The sequence below is a fragment of the Gopherus evgoodei genome, chromosome 18, assembly GCF_007399415.2.
Source record: "Gopherus evgoodei ecotype Sinaloan lineage chromosome 18, rGopEvg1_v1.p, whole genome shotgun sequence".
In the NCBI taxonomy this organism is placed as follows: domain Eukaryota; kingdom Metazoa; phylum Chordata; order Testudines; family Testudinidae; genus Gopherus; species Gopherus evgoodei.
The window spans coordinates 122,664-150,154 of record NC_044339.1 but is presented as its reverse complement, the minus strand read 5'-3'; the positions used below and the strand labels follow the sequence as shown (position 1 = coordinate 150,154).

The 27,491-nt window shown below is 45.8% G+C and overlaps 1 protein-coding gene across 6 annotated transcripts in view; it reads left to right on the top strand.

The window, feature by feature from the left end:
• Positions 1-27,491, top strand: part of HP1BP3 (heterochromatin protein 1 binding protein 3) — a 95,794-nt gene that overhangs the window by 37,144 nt on the left and 31,159 nt on the right. For 5 of the 6 annotated variants that reach the window (XM_030537701.1, XM_030537700.1, XM_030537697.1 and 2 more), the window contains 4 exons: positions 2,991-3,138; positions 5,264-5,423; positions 8,149-8,292; positions 9,202-9,282. In XM_030537701.1, the coding sequence (XP_030393561.1) occupies positions 2,991-3,138; positions 5,264-5,423; positions 8,149-8,292; positions 9,202-9,282 (533 nt within the window). The remainder of the gene's footprint in view (positions 1-2,990; positions 3,139-5,263; positions 5,424-8,148; positions 8,293-9,201; positions 9,283-27,491) is intronic. The other variant, XM_030537699.1, reaches the window with a different exon arrangement.

Sequence of the window (27,491 nt, the reverse complement as noted above, 5' to 3'; positions counted from 1 at the left end):
CAGTCACTGACAAAGAATTCCCATTCATATGCCTTTATTTTTTGGTAGTTTAAAAGTTTTTTGGCTTGCAGCCATCATTTGCAATCTGAAGCCATACCTCACTTACTTACATGCACCAGTACAAAACCACATAAACTAAATTTGTTTTATGATTAATATAGTTCTGAGTTTACTGCACTGCATGAACATATAACCAATAAGCATGGTCTCTTATGATTGCCTGTTGGTTGTTCAGGGTGAAAGTGGCTTTCACTGGTGGAAGGAAAGCAGTTTGAGATTGAGTAGGGGGGCTGATGAATGGAGTGTAGACAGGATGCTGAATGAGTTAGCTGCACGTTTTTCTGCTTTTTTCTGTTGTGTTGATGGGCTATTCAATTTAGCAAGGTGTAACGCGTTGTGCTCTGGGGACCCGCATCACTGCTGGACTACGGCGTCCTCTTCAGGGCATGGCCGTCCAGCTGTGCCCTAACTCCATAGTTTCCCTGGATGCAGGGAGACAGTCAGTCCTTTGCCTGGCCTCTCACCGCAGTAGCTAACTGCAGCCCATAGTCCTGCCCCTCACTCAGGGGCATACTGCAGTCCTTTAGCTGACCACTTCCCGAGGTCTGCCTGCTTCTTGGGGCCTCGATGCAGGGACCGTATAGCTGGCAGCCACTCACTCCTTCCCCTCTGCCACTACCTGCTTTCCCTCGGCCACTTCCCCATAGCCCCAGCACCTACTCGGCCCCTGTATCAAGGCTTCCGTCTGGGAGCCAGCCAGGCTGGAACTCCACTTACACCCCTGACCTTGCTCAGCACTGCTCTGTCCTAGGCACTTCTCTCTACAGGCAGCCAGTCCTTCTCCCTCAAGCTTCAGGGAGAGACTGAGCTCCTCTCTGCTCTGCAGTCCTTCTTATAGGGCCCAGCCTGGCCCTGATTGGCTGCGTCTAAGCCTTCCTCTGGTTGGCTGGGTTCTGCACAGCCATTCCAAGGTCAGCTATTAACCCTTTGCCAGCCAGTCAGGGGCAGCTGCCCCGTCATACTACCTCTTTGTAAGATTGATGTAAGTTGCATCTCTGATCATATCACTTCTGCTGAATTTCTTGGCAAAATGATTCTTGGATATCCTATTCAGTTAATCCCACTGATTCCTTTTACCCTCTTTCTTATGGGAAAAAAATGAAATTATGCAAAAATAGTTGTTAATGCATTTGAATTGATATTTTAAATTCACAAAATTTCAAAGAAAATTGTGTGCAGCCGAAAGTCACTTGAGCACACTTCTTAAAGGGAGAGAGAAGATGGCTTTCTATAGTGCACAGAGGAACTAGAGTAGATTAGGGACTCTCCATCCAAACAGGTAACGAATGGACAGTTGAAATGATGAATTTGCTAGTTTAATCATAGGACTGGAAGGGACCTCAAGAGGCCATCTAGTCCAGTCTCCTGCACTCATAGCGGACTAAATATTATCCTCTAGACCATTCCTGACAGGTGTTTGTCTAACCTGCTCTTAAAAATCTCCAATGATGGAGATTCCACCACCCTGACAGGAGGTTTTTCCTTATGTCCAACCTAAACCTCCTTTGCTGCAATTCTAAGCCCATTGCTTCTTGTCCTGTCCTAACAGCTTAAGAAGAACAATTTTTCTCCCTCTTCCTTGTAACAACTTTTTATTTACTTGAAAACTGTTATCACATCCCCTCTGTCTTCTCTTTTCCAGTCTAAACAAACTGAATTTTTTCAGTCTTCCCTCATAGGTCATACTTTCTAAACCTTGAATCATTTTTGTAGCTCTTGTCTGGAATTTCTCCAGTTTGTCCACATCTTTCCTGAAATGTGGTGCCCAGAACTGGACATGATAGTCTAGTTGAGGCCTAATCAGCACAGATTAGAGTGGAAGAATTACTTCTCGTGTCTTGCTTACAACGTTCCTGCTAATACATTCCAGAATGATGTTTGCTGTTTTTTGTAGCCATGTTACACTGAGTCATATTTAGCTTATGGTCCACTATGACCCCCAGATCTCTTTCTTCAGTACTCTTTCCTACAAAGTCATTTTCCATGTATACAACTGATTGTTTCTTCCTAAATGGAGTACTTTGCATATGTTCTTATTGAATTTCATCCTATTTATTCAGACTATTTCTCCAGTTTGTTCAGATCATTTTGAATTTTAATCCTATCCACCAAAGCACTTGCAACCCCTCACAGCTTGGTATTGTCTGCAAACTTTATAACTGTACTTTCTGCCATTATCCAAATCATTGATGAAGATGTTGAGCAGAACCGAACCCAGAAATGAAAACTCTAAGGCCCTGTCTAGAGCCATGCATGACTAGTGAACATTTAGATAACATGTTAACATATTTAAACACTACTGTTTAGTATAAACAAAGACTGTGATATTTTTAAAACAGTAGTTGGTCATGATCAAACCTGTTCTTGAAAACAAAAGAACTCATGGGTACGTTTATATTGATCACAAGTTGATCTCTAAATGTCAAATTTTAACTGGCAGTGTCTCTTCATTATTAAGGTGTGTAAGGATGCCAGAGATCATCTCAGTCTAGGCAAAAACCTTTCCACTTCATTTAGAGTTAGCACAAAACAGAGTTGATAGTGGCTTCTTCTGTGGCATCTCACTTGAGTGACCGCAGTGATAGTAAACTTCCATAATCTAGGGAAAGGGGATGTGGGACCGGGGGGCGGTGGGGAAGTGGGTGAAATAAGAAAAGTGAGTTAATTCAGTTTGAGAATTTTTATGTAATGTCTGTTTTGAAGCTTACTCAGGCATTTTACTCCTAATTACGACATACTGAAGAGATTTAATAAGTTCATAGAACTATTTAAAGTTTTCGTTTAAATGGATAATTTGCATTTTTCACAGAGATTGTCTAGGGAAATGGCTGCTTTTGGGTGTGTTTATAAACTCTCCCTGTGTCTTTTTTTGTAAAGAGTAGAGTTTTGTTTTGGATACAGACTTTTTGTATTTCCAAATCTTTCATTAGACCCAGAAGTCAGCTCTGAGGAATCTGCTTCTACTGGAGAGGAGCAAGAGAATGAAACTCCACCAGCTACATCCAGCGAGACAGAGCAGCCAAAAGAACCAGAGAGTGAGAAGGGAGAAGCAAAGTCTTCTGAAGAAACCAAAAAGGAGTAAGATATACTCCTTTCTGAGTGCCTGGAATTGGGGTGGGATTGTAGGGGAAGTTTGGAATTTTTTTGTAAAAGATTTTAGTGAAAAAAGACTACTAAAATTTTCTCAAAAACTAAGGATGGAAGCCAAAATGCAGCTGCTGTTTTTGAAGTAAATTAATACAAAGTTGAGTATTTTGTTTTGGGGTGGAACAAATACCTTTGGTTCATCCAGTAGCAGATAACTTTTCCCAGGAAATGATTTGTGTGGAATTTTTTTTCCCCTGCAAACCAGAATTGCCTGGAAAATACATATGTTTTCTGCAAACGGGTTTCTAGTCTGAATATATTGAACATATTCTCCATCTTTTGGGTTTCCATTAGTGCAAGGAGAGGGATATACTTAACGTCACTTGACTGCTGACCTGAAATGAGCAATTCTTCTTTGAGGTGGTTCTGCATATTACTGTTTGTGGGATGTACATACGCACAAACTCCTGTTTGGACCCAGAGAATCTACAGTTAGTTGTGAAAAGGAAGGCACTGAGAAGGATGGGAACTGTGTGTACTCTCAGGGCACAGAATGCTTGCTTGTGGTCCCGACAGGTTTTTCTAGAAGATTCCAAAATGCAGCTGGGCTGTGGGCAGATCCTACAAATGTAAATAAGTCAGAGTAATATTCAGGCAACCTGTCTTTCCTGTCCTAGTTACATAGATTCTGTGTAATGGGCTCCACTGTTAGCACTTGTTCTGTTACCGCATTCCCAGGGTGTGAAGTAAGTGTTTTTGTTGCACTTAATGCTGTTTCCCAAGAAGAGAAGCCTTGAGGTTGCTCCAGACTGGTGTCCCTGCCCCACTTTGTGGTTGCAAATAATTCCTTGCTGCAATTCAAAATTAGTTTTGCTAGACTGATAAGTTCGTGTTTTAAATGTGCTGTAAGGTCATATTCCTGTAACCTTCTTGTGACAGTTACTTTGTCTCTTCCCTGATAAGGCAGAGCCCTTACAGAAGTTTTATTGATCAGCCCATATGCCATGTTAGTATGCTGTAAGGGTGCTATCAAGAGTGCAAAGCTTTCTGCATTATCTTCTAACTCTGACTGTCCATCACAGGGGGCTAGGTATATACTAGGGGTCTGTCTTTACTACCGGCCGGATCGGTGGACAGCGATCGATCCAGCAGGGATCGATTTATCGTGTCTAGTCTAGACGCGATAAGTTGATCCCCGAGCGCTCTCCTGTTGACTCTTGTACTCCAGCTCAGCGAGAGGCGCAGGCAGAGTCGATGGGGGAGTGGCAGCAGTCGACTCACGGTAGTGAAGACACCACGGTAAGTAGATCTAAGTATGTCAACTTCAGCTACGTTATTCATGTAGCTGAAGTTGCGTAACTTAAATCGATTTTCCCTCTCCTTCCCCTCCAGTTTATACCAGGTCTAGGAGCCCTATGACAATGTAGGTATACTACTATGCTGTACTGGCAAAGTGCTCCCAGTGTGGACACAGCTTATTCTAATAAAACTGTACTTTTGCTCACATAGTTCCTTCTAGGTATCGTGTCTGTTCTCTCACACCCTCCCCCTCCAAAAGCTAACCAAGCATCATTGGCAGAAGTGTAATTTTGCCAATATATCTATCTACATTAGGGACTAGTACAGCTGTGCTGGTCTCACGTCACACCCCTGTCTGACACAGGTATGTCCACAAAAGTTTGTGGGGTAGACCTGGCCTGCATATGGATCTCCATTCTGTCTTGGAACCCTGTGTTATCCTAAGGAGAGTTACAAAGTTGTGTGATATACTGTGTGAATCCTTCTGGCTGAAGGGACAAGGTCAGATCTCTAGTTCCTTGTGTCTTTGTTGGTTTTGAACACGTCTGTTAGTTATGCAATAAATGAATTGGTCTTTTGAGGGGTTCTGGATTTATCCTCTGGTACTGAACTATCATGGTCTATGCTTCAAAATATATCAATTTAATATAAAGTCCTCAGTGCTTTATCTACTTAGCCTCTTCCTATATTTTTTAAAAAGCCCTTCCTTTTCAAGACAACCTTTTGAGACTTTTATTTTTTTCCGTTTTGCTTTTTTGCTCTGTGGGCTGCCTTGGTGCAATATCTGTCTTACTGTCACTATTTTTTTTTTCCTAAGTGAGAAGGATCAGTCTAAAGAAAAGGAAAAGAAAGTGAAAAAGACCATTCCCTCATGGGCAACACTTTCTGCTAGCCAACTAGCTAGAGCACAGAAGCAAACACAGATGGCTGCCTCCTCACGCCCAAAAATGGATGCTATCTTAACTGAGGCCATCAAGGCAAGTGGAAGACTTCATTCCCTTTGTTTGTATGTCAGATATCAAATATATTATGAATCTGAGGATTCTTAGGATTCACAGTTGCATCCTCACAGTTTCTTATCTTGGGACTAATATATACTTAATTCTGACTGGGGGTAAGCAAAATCACCTTTAGCATGTGTTAAGGCATGGACAAGTAGGTGCTCAGATACTACAGGGAGTATGTTAATGAGTGTGTAGATAAGGCAAGAGATTGTGTATCTGTGTTAACATAACCGTGCTGCTGTGATGGTGGGGCAGGGAAAAATAATCATAATACGAGGTCCATATTTGAGGTCTTCAAACCAATTTTGAGGATTTCAATAACTCAGTCCTGGGTTAGGGGTTGTTATAAAAGTGGATGGGTAGGGTTCTATGGCCTGCCTTGTGCAGGAGGTCAGACTAGATGATCATATTGGTCCCTTCTGACCTATGAGTCTATGAGTCCAGAAATCCTGCTGTGATGTTGTGCCCTTGTGTTCAGGTCAGCTTTCTGTATAGACATGAATAATACTGTACACTTAAAAGGAAACTTCCTTTTGTCGTGTAGTCATACTATAATATATTGTATACTGTTGGACTTTGGTGACAGAAATTCTTTGTGGTCAGATGTTGGGTGCGTGCTTGTATTTTCTCTCTCTCTGCTGTCCCAGCTCTGCGCAGATAGCAGAGATAACAGACTTTGATTGAGCTGCTCCCTAAATCCACAGACTCGGTTTTCAGCAAAGGAACTTTGGTCAGGTTTATTGCCAACAAACGGTGCTAATGCCCTGGCTCAGTGGTACTCTTAACACATGTATGCTTGTGACAATGGACTGGCTCAGTGAATGGCTGGACTTCCCATTCTCCCCTTGGCCAAACAAAGACACTCCCTCTGAGATGCATCTTTATACACAGCTACAAACAAGTTACATGTTGCCTCCTTGACGTTGCTAGTTACTGCCCTCTGACATACCTAGATACCACCCTGTGACGTAGCTAACCACCACCCATTACCATGTATCTGTTGGTTCGATCAAAACATCTCTATCCATCATGCTGTTATCCTGACCTTATCTTTGATAGGTTAGCATGTTCCTGTTATCTTTGGGGAATGTGTTGGTATCAAGGTCTTCTGGTACCACCCTTCTGGAATGGGTTTGCATGCATGGCCTGTGCCTGGCACTACTTAGGAATGTGTGTTTCTGCAATATCAGCCCTGTTCTTGCCAGATTCTGTGAGCTGGCCCTGCCTAGCTCACAACCTGACTCTGCTTTATATCAGCACAGCTTTGACCACTATTTTAGCTCAGGCCTCTGATACAAGGGCTTATGTTTCAGGTCCTCTTCCTACTACACTCTTGACTCCTGGCACTTGAGTTTTGTTTCTCAGTCAGTGTTGTAACTGAGGGGGGCTCTTGACTAACTTTTCTCTGTCTAGACTTTATACCTCTTCCTGCTTGACTCATTAGAAACTCTTGCATTGACTTTGGTTAACTGCTGGCATCAGTTAACTAATCTGCTGTGCTTCTGCTTCTGTGTTCTACCGGACTTATATTGATTGGCACAGCAATTTGCTGTGTGTCTTTCAAAGCTTTTTCAAATCTCAAAATGGATGAAATACTGCAAATTAAGTCCAAAAGTGTCAGTGGTCTTAGGTCTACTGCATCCCCACTTCTGGCTGTGGCCCAAGATCCTTTTTGTAGCAGTAACACTGCCACCTTCACCTTAGAACTCACTCAATGCACGCTCCCTTTGCAGGGAGTCTGGGCTCCACCAGCTGTGGTTGCAAAAGACTCTACTTCTCCTGCCACTGCAGTCTACCGAAGTTTTGTCCAAATCCATTGGAGGAAGAGAGAAGAAATGCTCTAAACTCTAGGTTGCTTTAAATCCTAGATTACTGGCTGTTGTTTAAAAGAGGCAGGTAACGGTGTAGATTCTAAGGCCCTTAACTGTGCTCTGTGTAGGTTAAATTCATCCCACGTTACATGACTGTACGTGTGGGTGGTAGTCCTAAATCTCCCTAGACCTGCAAATTGACTTTATACCCAGAGTTTCATCAAGTTAAACCCTTGGAACTACCAATTAATTGATTTTAAATAAGATTTTTTTTAAGTAATTGATTTAGGATAACTGGGCTACAAGACAAGCAGAATTATAGTATTGTTATAATCTCATAAGATCTTATACTTAACAAGCAGATTTAAAAGTAGCACTTGGTATCCTAAACATGAATCTCTGAAAGAAGCAACTTTAAAATGTGAATTTGTAGCTTAGTTTCTGTTTTTAGCCTACTAGTTTCACTCTCAAAATTCATGGCAAAAAATTGGGAGCAGAAATTTGGCAATTAATTCCGTAACCAATGATTAACTCGGTCTGACATGGGTGGAACACATTAACAGTTGTGCAGTTGTTGCTTTGCTGTAAGGAGTGACTAGCTCTGTTACAACAGAAATTGGTACTCCATGTCACAGGACAAGTGAGCTGTCCACCTGTTTACCACGCTACTTTTATGTTGTCTGCTGTTCAGTCAGTCTGTTAAGGGTAGAAAGATGTGATACTGTTAGTGCTATTCTTTGCCTCTGAAACCAACGTGGGACCAAGGCACCCCTGGCATGTTGGGCCACTGTGCTGTCATATATGCAACAGTTAATCTCTGCCTCTCTGGTCCCATGGAGAGATAGTTCTGTTGCATGTGGTTTGCTAACTTGTTGGTTCTGTTTCAGGCATGCTTTCAAAAGAGTGGTGCATCAGTGGTTGCCATACGTAAATACATTATCCACAAATACCCTTCCCTGGAGCTTGAGAGGAGAGGTTATCTTTTAAAGCAAGCACTGAAAAGGGAGCTCGAGAGGGGAGTCATCAGACAGGTAAGAGCCACTTTGAGCAGCCCTGCAGAGGTGAGTGAAAACACCCATATTAACCCAGTAGTGAGACACTCAACAGTCATGTCATTTGGATGATCTTATTCTCCCTCATGAACAGTTACTATATCTTTGTCTCAGCTTCTTTGGTCATTGACAGGGTGTCAGCATTGTTCTAGGAACCATATACTAAATAAGTTTCTGTACAAGATACAGTTGTTTATATCTTGATGGTGAACTGTGGTTTATGGCATTGCAACAGCTTGTGTTTTCACTGTAAGTTTAGCTGCCTCACCTTTGCATCAGCGTGTCTTATTTAAAAGTATGTTTTGTCCTGGCAACCTCAGATTTCCAGCATCGCAGGATCATCTGCTCGAGGCATATCGATTATACTATTATAATTGCCTTTTGTTACCAACTATCTCCTTAGTCTTACAGAAAGGTCAGTCCCTATTTTTTTAAATCACCATTGCCTCTGAGGTTCAGTATGCTGCTTTCTATGGCTAAGATAGAGGACTCAAATCCAAGTCTCTGGATTTGTGGCAGTCTGCTGCTAGGATGCCTTCCAATCTAAGACTGTGTCTACACTGCACTTTTGTCAGTAAAATTTTTGTCAGTTGGGGTGTGGGGGGGGGGGAAATCCCTGACTGACAAAAGTTTTACCAATGAAAAGCACCGGTGTGGACAGCACTTTGTCAGCGTGAGATGCTCTCCTACCGACAAAGCTACCATCCCTCATTGAAGATGCTTTTATTTTGTTGGCAGGAGAGCTCTCCTGTGTCACTGTAAGGTGCACAGTGTAGAGGTAGTCTAATTCTTTGGCACAATATACTACAGCCTCTCTCAACTGGCCATTATTGAAAGTTAATTTATTGCTTACTGGGGAGTGAAATGAAAATTATTCTTTTAAAATAGGTGAAAGGAAAGGGAGCCTCTGGGAGTTTTGTGGTGGTCTCTAATGCAGGGAAAACTGTTCCGAAATCCAGAGACAGAAAGGTAAGATGTATCAGTTTTAATAATATATATGGCCTCAAAGGCCTTTGAGGTGCCCAGCAAAATACGACAAAAAACATATGTACAAAATGCAGTATGGCCAAAAACCAGACCCCCCAACAGCTGCTCTTTCCCAAATATAATCCAGTAAAACATTCTCACAGTTAATTTTTTCCTCTAATAGGAATCATTTAGTTGGTCTGTCTAGTCCTTAATGAGACATGGTAGGTTACATAATATCTCTTACTGGATCAACTTCTATTGATGATGGAAGGTACAAGCTTTCAGGCTTCATAGAGCTCTTTTTCAGCTCTGGAAAAAGTAATCGGTGTCAGTTAAATACCAGGTGGGGCAGATTGTTAAGCATAAGGGGTTAACACATTGCAGGAAACCATTTAAAATGATTTTAGCAATAGTACCTCTACAGTCATAGGAAAAGAGGGTTAGTAGGTTACAAATTATAATTAGCCATAAAACCAGTGTCTTTGAGTCCATAATTTTTAGTGTCTAACAGAGTTATGAATTTATGGTCCCAGGGCCTTCTTTTGAAGATGGCGTGCAAGTTTCCTTTGAGGATGAGGACTGAAAAGTCAGATATGGATATTTGAAAAAGTGTTCACCCACAGATGTATAGTTTTTTTCTTTTCTTCCTGTGAGAGCTCATTTGAGAACATAGTGGTGGTCTCACTTCACCCACATAGTTCTTTATAGGGGCATCTGGTGCACTGGCAGAGATACATCAGACATGGTAGGTACATGTAAGACACATGGATCTTGAAAGGTATGTTCTCGGGGGTGTTGATGTCTGCAGGTTTTGCATTTGTCGTGATGGCAGAGTCTGGTGCTGCTTTGACTTGATGTGACCTGGTCTGAAGATGAGCTTGGTGAGTCTTGGAGGCTATTTAACGATCACAAAAGGGGGTTTGGGTATTTTTGGTCCATGATGAAGCAAGTTTCCTCAGTATTTGGGTACCCTGTTCCATGATGCTTTTGATGTCTCTGGTGCAGTGTTTGGTGAAGGTTTTAAATGAGTTAGAGTGTGTTTCCTGGACTTTCTCCTCAGAGTATATTCTATGGTATCTGAGTGCCTGGCTGTAGACAGCAGATTTCTTGATGTGTCTGAGGTGGTTACTGGATCTATGGAGGTAAGTGCGTGGTGATCTGTGGCTTTCTTGTGTATGGTTGGCTGTAGGGTTCCATTATTGAAGCTGATCATGGTGTCCAGGAAGTTGACACTGGTGTGGGAGTGTTCTAAAGAGAGTTTGATGTGTGAGTGGTGGCTTTGAAGTTGTGGTGGAAATCTATTCAGGGAGTTTAGAGTGTCTGTCCAGAGGATGAAAATTATAATCGATGAATCTCAGGTATATCGTAGGTTTTGTGGTGCCTTTGTTTTGAGAAATTTTTCCTCAAGGTGGCCCAGGAAGAGATTAGCATATTGAAGAGCTATCATAGTACTCATGGCTGTTCCCGTGAGTTGGATAGAGTGTTAAATGTAAAGTTGTTATGGATAAGGATGAAATAAATGAGTTCTTTTGTTTTTAAAGTTTTTGGTATGGCTATGTAAGTATTGTGTATTGTCTTATAGATATTTGAGTGAGGCAGCGATATGATGAGGGATGTTGATGTATAGTGATATGACATCTGGTGGCAAGGATGGTATTCTGAGAGAGGTTGTTAATTTTAGAGTTTCTGGAGTAAGTCAGTTATGTCCTTTAGGGAACTGGCCCTTAATGTGGTGAGTAGCTTGAGGATGGGTTTGTGAGAGTCTTCATATTCCTTCAGTAAGAGTGCTGTGGGCAAATATAATGGGTCTTTCTGAGTTCCCTTGTTTATGTATCTTGGGTTGTGTATATAAGGTCCCTGAGTTGTTTGTGGGGTATAAGGTTGTAGAGTTTCTCTTGAAGCTGTTTGCGGAAGGATTTGATGATCTCCTTTAATTTCTGTGTGAATTGTAATGCAGGGTGGTCTTTGAATTCTCTGTAGCAGGTGGTTTGGAGAGTTTTTTTTTGGCTGGTGATCTTCTTCTCATAGTCATCACAGTTGTTAGTGGACAGCTATCTACCTAAAATCACCATAGAGAGGTTGAAGAGTGAATGGCCATGAGAACTGGGCTTCTCTCCTTATTCTTAGAGGTGGATCCCTCCCAGGGCTGTGTGAGGGGAACCTTGCTTCTGTGGGATAAATAGAGGACTTTCAGTCTCCAGGGCTGACAGATTGGACCCCTTACATCAGCAGTGAGGCAGAAAGGGAATACAAATGTCTTAGTTCTCCTGAAAGGAGGCCAAAGATGCAATGTGATGTATATTGTATCATGTCCAAAAATCAGATATAGTTCTTGAGCTCAGATGCCTTTGCTAATAGTAGTTCCATCTTAGCTTTCCCTCTCTGTCCTTGCTGTGGTAATGGCTGTGCAGCATTTATGCTTTAGGTGCCAACTAAGTGATATCCAACCCACAAAAATGGGATATCCATTGATGTCCCAGACATGAGTCCAGATATTTTTAAAGATGGTATTGCACTGAGTATTTGAAGATATTGAAGCTTACTTCCTGTCTACCAAAGAAACCAAGAGACTTAGGAAAGATGATGATGATATTTATGGGTACTTAAGGTGTGAGAAGGAACCTACTGCCGAGTTGTTTCTTTTTTTAAATAAAGCTATGTTGCTGCATTAAAGGCTACTGCAGCTGGTCCATGCTATTATGTTGCTTCATGTCCTTGCAGAGCATTGAAGCAAATCAGTATTTCTCATCGCTGTCTGATTTCTTCATGTAGGATAACTTAGCCTGCTGCTGCAGCCGCAATTAATAATCTAATTAAAAACAAGTAGCTAGCAACCTGACCTGTTGTGAAAACTGTCTGGATGTGCAGTTCCTACGCGTGAATAACTATTCACAGATCTTCTGCATTTTCTTCCCTTTGATTCTTCACCAGGATATTTCTGTGTAAAGAGCAGAGCACCCCTTTCTAATCATCCATCTCCCACTACTGTGGAACTGATAGGGAAACCAACGTGTGAAGGCTTGCTTAAAAGGAACACCGACTTAAAAATTACACTCTGGTCTATTTTGCTCCTACAGATTAATAGAACTGATGCAGAATGCGTGGGGGAACCTTACCTTTTCAGTTTTGCTTTTGTGCATTTGGTGATAATGTAAAGTTAGATTCACATAAGCAGATAAAAACTTTCACACAGCAATTAGGAATGGGAGAAGAGACATTACTCGATAAAAAGGAAGATATGATTAAACCCACATGTGGTCAAGAGCATTCAGGGCAGGTGTATTAACTCCGTTATTTAAAATTGGGATTGTAAGTGCCCAGCTCCATTAGGCTCTTTTGAAAATCCCAGACAAATTGACTAAATTTCATGTAGACAATTCCCCTTTAACTTGTTGATGCATCATTAAGTTTGAAAAGCTGCCTTATTGTAACTTTGTTTTATTAAATATGTAGCCAGGTTCTTCAAGTGCTGATCCCTATTCATTGTGAGTGTGCACACTCTCTGTGTACCTGGTACTGGAAATTCTTCAGTACCAGTGTCCATTGGTCCATGCTTGCACTTCGCGCCTCTTTGTGCCCCCAACCAAGAACATAAGGAGTAGTGCGAATCGACAGCCCCTCCAGTTCCTTTTCTACAACTTGTGGTCTGTGATGGAACCCTCCTATGTCCGATTCTGCTCTTCAGTGCTCTGCTTCGTCAAACCTGTAAATATTATAAATAATTGTTCAAATTTTTTTAAATAGCTTGAGCCTATTATGCCCAAAGTTCCAGGCTTCAAGCCTTGCCTGGCTAGATCTTCCTACTGAGCAGCCCACATGAGAGCTGCCTGTATTACCTCGGGGAAACACATATCCCTTCAGAGTGTGGCATCTGCCACACTTCTCCCTGTGTACCAGGCAATCTCACTAATTCAGGCTCAGAACCTGTGGAGCACTCCATGAGGCCCTGTTCAGAACCTGGGCCCTCCTACTCCCCAACTACCTATTCAGAGCGTCCAGGCAACACCCTTCCAGTGTCTTGTCCCAACAGATGGAAGGCCTCGAGAAATGGTCTATGAAGCAGAAGCATGAGGAAGGCAAGGGCCAACAACCTCACAAGAAGAGGGACAAATCTCCCCGTAAATTCTCTAAAAATGGGTCTCCTTTGCCTCTTCCTCCTGCTAGACTCTGTGCCCCAGAATAGGTGCACCTGGACTACAGGAAGAAGATTACATTCACGGTATTGGGAGCTTCCAGGGTGCTGAAACCTTGCAGTGAAAGGACAGCAACAACTCGTGCACTGCGTAGAGACAGAAGGGATCATTCTCTCTCTGCACTGGTGGTACTGGCCCTGCATAAGTCCTCCACTTCTAAAGTGAGATGGACAGTTCAGGCCAAGCCCAAGACACCTGGCAGGCTGGACCTCGATATGCCCTCTTCTAGGATCTAGCCATCTATACAGATCTGGAATCTTCAGTCATTCTTAGATCCAATCCTGCTATAGGATGTCCTGACTCAGGCAGGCCAACATCCACCAGTAGCTTTCCCCAGCTGTGAATTGGAAGCTCCAGTGCAGTCATGTGCTCCTCATCTACTCTTGTTCCTGATAGGTCCAGGTAGGATCTCGTGGTACCTTTTGGCTCCAGTGTTGGAGCATGACGTAAGAATGGCCATACTGGGTCAGACCAGTGGTCTGTCTAGCCCAATGTCCAGTCTCCCAATAATGGTCGGTGCCAGATGATTCAGAGAGAATTAATAAAACAGGGCATTAATCAAGTGATCCATCTCTTGTCATCCAGTCCCAGCTTCTAGCAGTCAGAGGTTTAGGGACATCTAGAATATGAGGTTGTCCCTGACCATCATGGCTAATAGGAGAATATTAGGAGAATGTGAAGTAAATAGGGTAAAGACTGAACAATAATAATCTTGCTTCTGGCCTTGCTTTTAGTTTAAACAGGCAGAATAAGCAAGCAAAAGAAAGTGAAAACACAAGGCTACACTCCCCTCCTCCCCCCAGCTGGTAGCCTTACCTTTCAGTAACAAGAGAAGCTAAGGGGGCTAATCAGTTGCTATGGTAACCAAGCAGCTGGAGGAGCAGGGAAGGTGTAAGGAGGAGATGCAAAGTCTGCAAGAAAGTGATTATGGCCAAAAGTAACCTCGCTCCTTACCCCTCCCTTCAGGTACATAAGAGGTGGGCTCATCGCCCCTAGACACAAGACCCTCCCAGAACAGAACATGACCGTATATTGGAAGGGGTGGTACCGGGGAGAGGCACTACAAGTATAATTAAGTTTACCAGTGGGGCAGAAGCAAATTCCATTCCCTCTCTACACTCTCTCTTAACCCATATGACTGGAATTGGTTCTCATTCCTCTTCCCCCTTCATTAAATCACAGGTGGGTATTTGGTGAATGGTTACACCTCTGTCCTGGGTTATTAAACATCATCCCATTCGCATCCACAGGTACCATTTACCTTTCCACATTTTAGCGTTGTTGATTTCTCTCCATTCCACCATCCTTTGCATTTTGTTTCTGTAAAACAAATAACATTGTTGTTTCCTGTTTCTCATCTTTTGTGTGCTTGTACTTCTTCTTTATTTGTTTATAATGAACCCACTCCTGTTGCCAGTAATAGTAAACTAGGCCCTAAGTGGTTAAGGACCAGGTAAGGGCCCTTCCATTCATGGATGGTGGTTTCCTCGAATCATAGAAGATTAGGGTTAGAAGAGACTTTAGGAGGTCAACTAGTCCAACCCCCTGCTCAAAGCAGGACCAACCCCATCTAAATCATCCTAGCCAGGATTTTGTCAAGCTGGGAATCTGGTATCACTCACTCACTCACTCACTGCGGTATATTGTGTTCTCCAGGTAGATTATACCATGTTTTGACTTTTGCTGCTCCTTGCTCATTTTGCCAGGCCACTGCCCTCTCTGGTTAATTAGGCTTAAAACCCATTATTGTGTTAATCCATGTGTAGTAACCTCTCCAGGTACTGGAGTAAGCACAATTTCCCACTGTTCCATTGGCTTTCCCATAAGAACTTTGGGGGGAGGAGGGGGAAGAATCCTGTACTTTTTGATTCTCGGGCCCTTATTCTCATTAGAACAAAGGGTAACAATTGTGACCAATTTTTCCCTCCTTTTTCTACCCCCCTTCTCAATTCACTTTTAATAGTGCGGTTCATGCGTTCCACCTGTCCCACAGCCTGCGGGTGATAAGCAATATGGAGTAGCTGTGTGATTCCGGTGAGTGCTGTGAGCTCCCCCATCAGATCTGATTGGAAAGAGGCTCCTTGGTCAGAGTCAATTATTTTTGGAAAATGCCCCACAAGTAAATACCTTTATTGACCAGATTTTTAGCTGTCACCTTGGCAGTTTGGTATCCTGTTGGGAATGCCTCCACCCCACCTGCTAAAAGCATCTGCCACCACCAGCATAAACTGATTTTGTTTTTTGTCCCCCCCCACCACATAATTTAATGTCAGTGGTCCTACATAATCCGTCTGTATCTTTCCCAAGGTCCCCACGGGACTTGTCTCATTAAGCTCTCCCCCAACCACCATGTGAGCCTGTGACACACACCCACCAGGTATCAGAGGGGTAGCCGTGTTAGTCTGGATCTGTAAAAGCAGCATCGAGTCCTGTGGCACCTTATAGACTATGACACACACACCCCAGAAATTGTCCAGCATGGCTGGCATCCCACATTGTTGCACTCTACTGTCTTAGCTGCCTCCAGAAAGTATTTTGATGTGATACATGAGGGCATCTACCAGTCTCTGCGCTGCTCACTATCACCACTTTTGGTGGCTGGCTGGCCCATTGTCTCCCAGTTCTCTCGCATTATCACAGTGGACAAATGGGTCCTGGATGCTATCAAGCGGCTACACACTAGAGTTGCGCTCTCCCCATCCCAGTCCTTTTTCAGGGACCTGTCTCATTAGAGGATTCTCAAAATAGAGCCCATACCACCCCCTCATGTAGGGAAGGGCTTTTTGCTCAAGGTACTTCTCACGCCTAAAAAAAGGAGGGCTGAAGACCCATGCTGTACCTCATACAGCACTCAAAGTTCAGAATAATCACCCTGGCCTCTGATACTCTCCCTTAACAGAGGTGACCGGTTTATGGCCCTTGATTAGAAAGAGGCATAGTTTCATTTGGACTCTCCCCCCCCTCCCCCCCCCCCCCAAAAAAAAAAAAAAAGTTCCTCTTGGTGGCCTTGAGGGTCTTTACAAAAGTGCTTGTAGTGGTAGCCAAGGCAGACCAACATTTTCCTACCTGGATGATTGGCTGCTCATGAGTTGGTCATGTCAAGAAATGTAAGCAGCAACCCCTGCTGCACTTCAACTCCTTCATTCCTGGATTCCAGGTAAATGTAGACAAGTCAACTTTAATGCCCATGCAAATCATATAATTAGTTGGGATGGCTCTGAACTCATTCATAGCAATGGCCTACTTACCTCAAGACTGATTCCTTGCCATGAGGGATCTCATTGTCCAGCTTTATCTCAGTCCTCAGACTACAGTATGATCCTGCTTGGTCCTGTTAGGTGCACACTGCCATGTGGCTTATGTCACCCTGTTTGCACAGCTGCACCTGCCGTGCCTCCAAACATGGTTAAGGATAGTCTGTGTCCCAGTCAAAGTTTCTCTTCTATGGAATGTGCTGATGTCACTCACCTGGTGGGAGAGCAGAGACATGGTTTTACGTGGGAGTCCCCTTTGTTCCTGTGCCACTTACAGAGAGTACATCTCTATGACCAGACAGCCCACAACTCCTTGTCCCCAAAAAAATCCAGGCTGCATATCAACCTACTTGAGCTTCAGCCAATTCACAAAGCCTGTAAGATGTTTCTACCCATTATCCAGTCTCCATACATCCAAGTCAAGTCAGACAGTATGAACACAGTCTAACATATAAACAGGGAGAAGCAAGATCCACCCCATTCTGCAAAGAGGCAATCCAACTTTGGAACTGGTGCCTGAAGCCACCAGATCACCCTCTCAGCAGTACACATTCCAGCAATAATCAACTACTTCTGCAGACACTTCTAGGTGGATCATGAGTAGGAACTCCTACCTGTTGATAGTGTAGTGCCTCTCATACTGCTCCCAGCCTGCCCAGGACCTCAGCTCCAGAGGGGATGCCTTTCTGGTACAATGGTCAGACCCGTTTGATGTATGCCGTTGCTCCATCCCCCTGGTACCTCGTGTTCTTGGGGAAAATCAAGCTTGTTGGGGTGACAGTGATTCTGACTGACAGCCCCCTAGTGACTGAGGCAGTTCTGGTTCACCACCATCCTAAAGCTAGCTTCCCATCCATGTGTCCACCTACAACCATTCCTGGGCCTGCTGTCCTAGAATATGGGCAGGACAAACCACCCCAACCCAGCTTCCCTGCATCTGGCAGTGTGGTTTTTGGATGGACAACAAGCATAGAGAGGTCATACTCTCAGAATGTTCGGTCCACCCTAAACAACAGCAGGAGACCCTATCAGTGGAATAGCATTTACACTGAAGTGGATACGATTCTCCCTTTGGTTCTGGAGTACCACTTACATCCTGAGGCATCGGGAATGCCCCTCGTACTGGAATATCTTCTCTCACTGAAGAAGTCAGGCTTGTTTATCTACTCCCTATGTGTCCCCCACAATAGCTCTCAGTGTTTTCTATGCCCTGGTGGAGGGGTGCTCAGTCTTTACCCATCCTACCAGGTCCGGCTTTAGGAAGTGCAGGGCCCAATTCGAACATTTCGTCAGGGCCGCAGCAGAGATGACTTAAAAAAACAAACAAACAAAAAACATGTTTAAAAAAAAAGCCTTTCATTTCTTAGCAACTGTTTCCCTATTAAAAAGTTCTGATTTAAGGGATGTGCCACTCACTCACTCACTCATGCCCGTCACCTCAATCGGGGTATGGGCCGCCAACAACAGATCTCCAGAGCCATTTGTTCTAACTGGTTCCAGGTATAGCCCATTTTTTTGCTATCAGTCTGAAGGTCACATCACTGGGTGTTTCTTGGACGGCCTCTTTTCCGCTTGCCTTGAGGGTTCCACCGCGGTGCCTGTCTGGTGGTGATAGTTGGCTGCTTGCGTAGTGTATGTCCTATCCAGCCCCACCTTCTCCTTCTCCTTCTGATTTCTTCCTCCTCTGGGAGTTGACAGGTCCTCTCCAAGAGGTGGATGTTACTGATGGTATCTGGCCAGCAGATATGGAGAATCCTTCTGAGACAGCTATTTATGAAGGTCTGGATCTTCCTGATGGTTGTTTTGGTTGTCCTCCAGATTTCAGCTCCATACAGTAGGACTGATTTCACATTGGAGTTGAACAGTTGAATTTTTATTGCCAAAGACAGCTCTCTAGAGCTCCAGATGTTCTTGAGCTGTAAGAAGGCTACTCTTGCCTTACCAGTCCTTACTTTGATGTCTGCGTCTGTGCCACCCTGCTGGTCGATGATGCTACCTAGGTAGGTAGAGGACTGCACTTCTCCAGGGGGCTTCCATTCAGTGTGACTGGGTCATTGCTAGTGGAGTTAATCCTAAGGATCTTGGTCTTGTCCTTGTGAATGTTGAGGCCAACCTGTGATGATGTGGCTGTCGCTACGTTGGTCTTCTCTTGCATCTGCTGTTTACTGTGCAAAAGGAGTGCAAGGTCGTCAGCAAAGTCCAAGTCATCAAGCTGGGTCCACAACGTCCACTGGATTCCGTTCCTACTCTCGTAGATGGATGTCTTCATAATCCAATCGATGACAAGAAGAAAGAGAAGTGGTGACAACAAGCATCCTTGCCTGACTCCAGTTTGCACCTGGAAGCTGTTAGTAAGCTGCCCTCCATGGATCACTCTACAGTGTATACTGTCATATGAGTTCTTGATCAGGTTGACCACCTTTGCTGGGATGCCGTAGTGCCGAAGGAGCTTCCAAAGGGGGTCTCGATCCACGCTATCGACCGCTTTCTCGTAGTCAACAAAATTGATGTACAACGAGGAGTTCCGCTCTATAGACTGCTCGACTATGATGCAAAGCATTGCTATCTGGTCCGTGCATGATCTGTTCTGTCGGAAACCTGCCTGTTCATCTCATAGCTGTGGATCAATGGCATCCTTCATTCTCTCTAAGAGGACTCGGTTGAAGACCTTCCCTGGCACCGACAGGAGTGTGATTCCTCTATAATTGGCGCAGTTGCTAAGGTCTCCTTTCTTTGGGGATTTTGATGAGATATCCCTCTTTCCAGTCTACCGGAATCACTTCTTCTTCCCATATCTTCTCAAAGAGGGGGTACAGCATTTCCACTGAAGCATCCAGGTCTGCTTTCAGGGCCTCTGCTGGGATGTCATCAGGTCCAGCCGCCTTCCTATTCTTTATCATGGTGATGGCTTTTCTGATCTCATCTCTGGTTGGTTTATCTCAATTAATTGGGAGGTCCTCGTTAGCTGAGTTGATATCTGGTGGATTTGGTGGTGCTGGTCTGTTCAGGAGTTCCTCAAAGTGCTCCGCCCATCTGTTCATCTGTTGTTCTATTCCTGTTATAGACTTTCCCTGCTTGTCTTTAACAGGACGTTCTGGCTTGCTGAACTTTCCAGACAGTCACTTAGTAGTATCATACAGCTGTTTCATATTACCGCTGTATGCTGCCTGCTCCGCTTCTGCTGCCAGTTCATCCACATACTCTCTCTTGTCCTTCCTGATATTCCTCTTCACTGCTCTGTGGGCTTCAGCATACTCTTTTTGAGCTTTGGCCTTTGCTGCTCTAGCCCTGCTGTTGTTGACTGCTGCCTTCTTCTTCTTTCTGTCTTTTATCTTGATCAAGGTCTCTGCTGTGATCCACTCTTTCTGCTGGTGTTTCTTAATTCCAAGCACTTCCTGGCATACTGACCTAAGTGTCTCTCTCACTTTCTGCCATCTGTTTAGTACACTGTCTTCCTCTTCCTCAGACCGATCCTGTAATACTGAAAACTTATTCTTCAGCCTCAGTCCAAAATCTTCCTTGGTCTTATGGTCCTTCAGAAGGCTGACATTGTACTTCACTCTTCTGTCTGACGTGTCTATCCAGTTCTTTTTCAGCTTCAGCTTCAATCTGGCCACCACTAAGTGATGGTCGGACGCCACGTCTGCTCCTCTTCTAACTCTAACGTCCTGCAAGCATCTTCTAAACTTCTTGCTAATGCAGACATGATCGATCTGATTTTCTGTCATGCCTGCTGGTGATACCCAGGTACTCTTGTGGATCCGCTTGTGAGGAAAGATGCTACCTCCTATGACCAGGTTGTTAAGTGCACACAAATCCACAAATCTCTCTCCATTCTCACTCATCTCTCACAGAGCGTGGGTCCCCATGACTTGTTCGTATCCTGTGTTGTCAGGTCCAATTTTGGCATTAAAGTCTCCCATAAGGATGATGATGTCTTTATCTGGGAGAATCTCTAATATTTTCTGGAGTCTGTTGTAAAAATAATCTTTGTCCTCCTCTTCACTGTCATTAATTGGAGCATAGCACTGAACAACATTCATCTTAATCCTCTTCATTTTAGTTCTGAAGGATGCTGTGATGATCCTGGGACCATGTACCTCCCAACCAATCAGTGCTCTCTGTGCCTGCTTGGACAACATGAAGCCTATTCCCTGCGTGTGGGGTGCGTCGCTCTCTTCATGTCCTGAATACAGCAACAACTCTCCTGCCAACAGTCGTCTCTGCCCTGCTTGCATCCATCTTGTCTCGCTAATGCCTAATAGGGTCAGGTTGTTGCTCCTCATCTCTGCTGCAACCTGCGCCATCTTTCCTGACTCGTACATGGTCCTCACGTTCCATATGCCTATGGTAATCCTTCTGGTTGCAAAAAGAGTAATCGGCTTCCTCACGGCTATTACCACCCAGCGTCATGCATCTTCGAATTGAAGACCCTTCTTTTTCCAGGGTAAAAGTCTCTGTTGTCTCTATTGTTGGCGTTTCTGTAGCAGGTTGATTTTTTTACGGGGTGGAGTTGCTAGCCCCACACCCAACCCTCCTCCTTTATCCTGACTTGGGACAGGCAGATGGCCCCAAAGGACCTCTCTGGTGGAGCTGATGTGCCACAGTATGTATTATTTGTACCAATAGGGTTACCATACATCTGTATTTTCCCGGATGGCAATTTAAGAACCAAAAAGCCTGACATGTCTGGGGAAATATGGATGTATGTTAACCCAACCTAAAGTTGTTTTTTTTAAAGATGGGCCTGAACTAGAAATGAGCTCTGTTTCACATGTGTGGGTCCCCGCCACTCCCTGGGGATGTGCTCGGGTGACCAGATGTGACCAGATTTTATAGAGACAGTCCGGATTTTGGGGTCTTTTTCTTATATAAGATCCTATTACTCCACACTCCCGTCCCGATTTTTCACACTTGCTGCCTGGTCACCCTAGGGTGTGCACATGTGTGGGTCCCAGCTGCTCCCTGCCCCATTGAAGCAGATGTGCAGGTTACTGCCCTGGGAACGGCCGGGCACCAGTGGACATGGGGCTGGTTGGAGGCAGGGCCGGGGCTGACTGAAGGTAGGGGCTGGCAGCAGGCAGGGCAAGGGGGGCTGCGGCATGGGTTGGCAGGGCTGGAGACAGGAGTGCGGGACTGGCTGGCTTCAGGCAGGGGGGTGCGGCAGGGGTGGGGTGCGGGCAGGGGTTGTGAGGCTGGCTGGAGACTGGCTGGTGTGGGCAGGGCAGGGGGTGCAGGGCTAATGCGGGCAGAGGTGCAGCAGGGGCTGGCTGTGGCAGGGGGTGCGAGTACAGCCTAACCTGTAGAATAAGTGCTCCCTCCTTCTCCCTCCCCCACTGGGATAGCAGCAACAGCAGCAGTCCTGAGGCTCGGAGGCTATTTAAAGGGCCCAGGGCTCTCTTGCTTCTACCGCCCTGGTCCTTTAAATAGCCGCGGGAGCCCTGGGAAGCGGTGGGGCTCTGTGGGCTATTTAAAGGACCGGGGTGGCAGAGGCAGCTGGAGCACCACACCCCACTGCAGGGCCTGCTGGGAGCCCCAGGCTCTTTAAATTGCCCTCTGGGGAAGCCGGGTTACCCCGGTACTGTGCACCGGCCCTTGCCGGTATGCCGTACCGGGACTTGGGCACAGAGCCATCTTAGGGACAGAGCCTGATTCAAGGGAATCGGTGAAATCGGCCTAAAGCCGGCCCTGCATCCTAGTACTGTGAAATTCCTGAAGGGCAATATAAGGACAGTCCCATCCTATCCCCCACTCCCCTTCCCCCTCCAGTTTCAAAACCTGTCCCTGCCAGGGCACTGAAGCTTGTCCTTTTGGCTCTTATGAGACCACCATTTGAACCCTTGGTCTTCTGCTGTCTCTTCCAGCTTTCTTTGAAAAGTTGCCTCCTTGACAGCGATTACCTTGGCTAGAAGGGGAGAGAAGGTTGGGGTCCTTATGGCACACCTACCTCATACAGTTTTTCATAAAGACAAGGTTCTTTGAGTGCTTGCTCATGTTCATTCTGTTGTAGGCTTGTGTGCTTGCCACATGCACCAGTGCCAGAAGTTTTTTCCTCAGTAGTATCCATAGGGGACCGGCTCTGGTGTCCTGTAGTGTGGTGCCTGTATGCGCTAATATAAGGAGCACTGCTGGCTTCCCCTGCCCCCTTCAGTTCTTTTTTAACCACCAGTGATGGTGCTGGAATTTTCCCTTGCTGCAGCAAGCTTTACCTTGTTATACAGTTACAGTGTTCCTATTTGTGATTATACTGTATATAGTTGTTAGTGTTTTTCTGTTCAGTTTTTAATAGTTCCCTTAATGTTTAGTGTAGAAATAGTACCCTACAGGACTTAGCCCAGGGATGGGATATTCTCCAGTCCCCAGACTTCGAGCCTTCTGACTGCTACAAAAAGCCTATGCCTATCAATGATCCCTACCAAAGCTGTCTCAAGTGCTTGACGGAAATCCACGTAAATGACAAGTGTTGCATCTGCAAAAGTTTCATGCTGCTCACCAAAAAGGAGTGGAACATTCGGCTTCAAGCATTCCTTATGCCGTTGTCCCCTGCACTAGCCTCCGAGCTGGCCAGATTAGACTCCACCCTGAGCACTGCATGTCAGTGCAGTGTGTGCCACCAACCTCTGGGACCTCCCCATTCCCAGCGCTGGATAAGAATCAGAAAAAGCTTGGGAGAGGGCAGTATCATCTATCCCGTAAGAGGAAGAAGAGAGCTGCAGGTGAGCAAAGACTTCGGCAAGGCAGCTCACCCCCTCTGGCCTGTAGCCAGGCTCTAGTGTCCACAGAGCTATCGAGCTTCCTCTGAGACCTGTCCGCCATGCCAGGAAACGGCCCCTACGCCTTCCAGGCTGCTTCAGCCTTCTGTTACCGCTAATGCCTGCCAGTGAGGTTGCCCGTTCTAGGGGCAAACCCACCATGGGGCCCATTTAGCGATCTCTGACTCCGCAGCACCGATCCCCAACACCATCGCAGGTGGCATTCTGCCAGCAGTCTCCAGAGCAACGCCGCCGGCCCTCCAGTATGAGCGGATTACCTGCCAGAGTTCCTGGCTCCACTCCCTGGACTCTAGGCACTGCTGTCTGGGATCCCGATGTTGATCACCAGCTGTCTGGCAGAGACCAACAGAGGTGAGTTGCCAGTCCCCAGAGGCCCAGCACCGGTCCCCTGAGCATCTGCATCACTCTTCGGACTCGCAGCACCGGTCTCCGGAGTCTTGTCACTAATCTCCAGATTGTCAATACAGATCTCCAGAGGCCCATCACTGATCTCTGGAATAGAGACGAAGGTCTCCCTGCTCCTGGTCAGTAGAGAGGCACCACTCTCAGAGTGCGAGGCATTGATTGCCGTATTACCCTCACGAATCTACCATCACCGGAGACACAGCACCAAGTGTCAACATCCCAGCACTGGTGCCCAAGAGAAGAATGTGGGGACTGCCAGCATGGAAGGGGCAGACAGGCGAAAGCAGTACCTCCTTGGTCCTGGAGACAAGTTTCTTCCTCCTCAAGCTGGGAAGGCAAGGAAGGTACATTGCCTACGGGACAAATCACCCACTGGAGGCATCAGGATTCCCCTGGTACCGCCTGGCCTCTGAGCCAGTGGCCAGCTCCGTGGCAGTTCTGGAATCCTTGGGGGGTTTCCTCAGATTTTGGAGTCAGTCTCAGAGAGATCTGAGAAGCAGTTGGCGACAGTCACCCACCTGCCCACTGAGGAGGAATCAGAGCACAGTCCCCAGAGCAGCCAGCCTCAGCCGAGGCTCCCCTGGCAGGGGAAACGAAGTTGACTGACCCGCCTATACCTAACTTCTCATCCTCTTCACCTGATGAGATAATAGTGAGGCCTTCATCAAGAGCTACTTAAAAGGGTGGCAGTGAACTTGGGGCTAGGGGCCAAGGAGTTGTTGGAAACCTTCACCCTATTCAACATTTTGAGTGCAGCTGCCCCCCTCTTAAGACGGCCTTACCCGTCCATGAGGGAGTGGTAAAACTGATCAAGGCCTTGTGGCAAACCCCCTCCTCCCTGTTCTCCATCTCCAAACTGGTGGAGAAGGAATATTATGTCTCTGGCCAAGGGCTTTGAATACCTTTTTATACCCACTCCTCCCCGAGCTCGCTGGTCATATCCATGGCCAATGAGCGCGACAGACAAGGGCAACTGGATTCGACCCCTAAAAACAGAGAGACGAAGCGCAATCTCTTTGGCAGAAAAATTTTATTCAACTACCAGCTTCCAATTGAAAGTGGCCAATCACCAGGCCCTACTTGGCCACAATGACAATAACGTTTTAATGCTTTATAAACATTAATAAAATGTTTTGATTGAACCAACATGTACAAGGTAATGAGCAATAACTAGCCACGTCGAGGGAAGTAACTCTGTCAGAGGGGCTGTACGTAACTTGTTTGTATCAGGGTATAAAAATGTATCTCGGAGTGTGTCTCGCCTAGGGAGGAATGGAAAGGCCTGCTGTTTAACGAGCTAGTCCATTGTTACGGGTATACATGTATTAGTGGTCCGGTAGAGTCTATGGGATACTAGTACCGTGCTTCATCAACAATAAATCTAGCCTGGTGCTTTCGTACCTTGGTGGAGTTTGTGATCATTGGGCAGTTTGCTCAAGGTCTGCTGTGCCAGCTCTCTGCACAGAGCTGGACAACACCCAGGGAGAACACAAAGAAAACACACACATGCAGCTGAACATCTAACACTGGTGAACCATGATCACTGATTTGGTAAGTAAGCAAGCTGTCCTCTGTAGGAATTGCGATCTAACATAACAATAAAAACAAAGCTAGGAAAAATCTCTTATCCCCTCCCCGTAAATCCCCACAAAGAAATTTGGACCCGCTGGATTACCAGCAGGAGAGGCCCATATGAATTTTAAAAAGACAAGGGCACGACAGTGGCGAGGACTGCCCTCCAAGCAGCCTCGGACATGGTGGACCCTGCAGCCAGGACTGTGGCTTCAGCCATTTCCATGAGGAGTGTGTCTTGGCTGCAATCGTCTGGGGTGTTGGTGGAAGTAAAGGAGTCAATCCAGGACCTCCTCTTCAATGGCCTGGCACTGTTTTTGGAGCAGACCATGGATTATATGGCCTGAAAGATTCTAGGGCTACTTTGCACTCCACCAGCTGCGTAACAAACAGGTATTTTTGAGGGTGTGGTCGAGGGTGACCTTCCAACCAGTATCTTGGATCAAACACCTCTTTTGTTTTCTAACTGTTTATTGCCTTACCTCCCTGCTTGGACTTCTGTAACATCAGACCAGTGGGTGCTCACCGCTGTGGCAGGGGGGTATACCCTCCAATTCCTTTCTATCCCTCCCTCCCACCCCCGTCCCTATTCAGGGACCCTACTCATGAGCATCTGCTCACTCAGGAGGTGCCAGGCCTCCTGTGGGTGGGGGGCTATGAAGGAAGTTCCACAGCATTTGAGAGAGAGAGGGTTTTACTCATTCAAACTTTTTATTTTACGCCCCATCCTCAACCTGCAAAGCCTCAATGAGTATCTCAAGAAGTTGAAATTCAGCACAGTCTCCCTGGCTTCCATCATTCCCTCCCTGGATCCGGGAGATTGGTACACTGCCCTCAATCTGAAAGATGCTTACTTTCATATTTCAATATTTCACGGCCACAGAAGGTTCCTACAATTTGTCATCCGAAACATCCACTACGAGTTCGCAGTGCTCCCATTTGGTCTAGCGATGGCACCAAGGATATTTACAAAGTGCATGGCAGTAGTCTCAGCCTACCTCAGACGTCGGAGTATCCAGATCTACCTGTACCTTGATGACTGGCTCATCAAGGGCCGCTTCAGGAACCATGTCCAATGCAGTTTTATGACAATACAAGCCACCTGTCAAGCACTGGGCCTGTTGATAAACAAAATTGAACATTGGTACTGGTGCAGAGGATAGAGTTTATCAACGTGGTTTTCAACTACCTAAGCCAGAGCATTCCTGCCAAAAGCCAGATTCAGGGCAATGTAAGATCTGATCGCCCAGGTCACTGCTCACCACAGCCCGAGTCTGTCTCAGGCTATTAGGGCACGTGATTGCATGCACTTACATTGTCCAGCACATGAGACTCTGGCTCCAACCTCTCCAGATGTGGCTGGCATCTATCTGCTCCCCGGCCAGACCTTAACTGGACAAACTTCTCACGGTCCTGCAGCGGATACTCACCTCGCAGCAGTTGTGGTGCAACCCAACTCCAGTGTTGGAAGGTGTGCCATTTGTGAATCCACCACCCATGTCCCTGATTTCAGATGCATCCAACCTCGGTTGGGGAGTGCACCTCAGTACACTCATAACTCAGGGTCTATAGTCTCTGCACATAAACATCAGAGAGCTTAGGGCCATCCACCTGGCTTGCGAATTGTTCCTTCCCCATCTGTCCAGTTGTGTAGTGCAGGTGCTGACAGACAACGTGGCCTCTGTGTTCTGTCAACAGACAGGGAGGAGCTTAATCATCGGCCTTTTGTCAGGAAGCTCTTCCTCTGTGAGACTTCTGTATCCAGCATGCTACCCACTTGGAAGCCTCACACCTCTTGGGTGTCCAGAACTTGCTGGCGGATTGCCTCAACAGGTCCTTCTTCTCTCCCCTCGAGTGGTCCCTCCATTTGGAGGTTGTCAGGATGCTCTTCCAGAAGTGAGGAGCTCCCCAAGTGGACCTGTCCTCCACCAGACAAAACAGAAAATGTCACCAGTTCTGCTCTGTGCAAGGTCTTGACAATGGCTTGCTATCCAATGCCTTCCTCCTGTTGT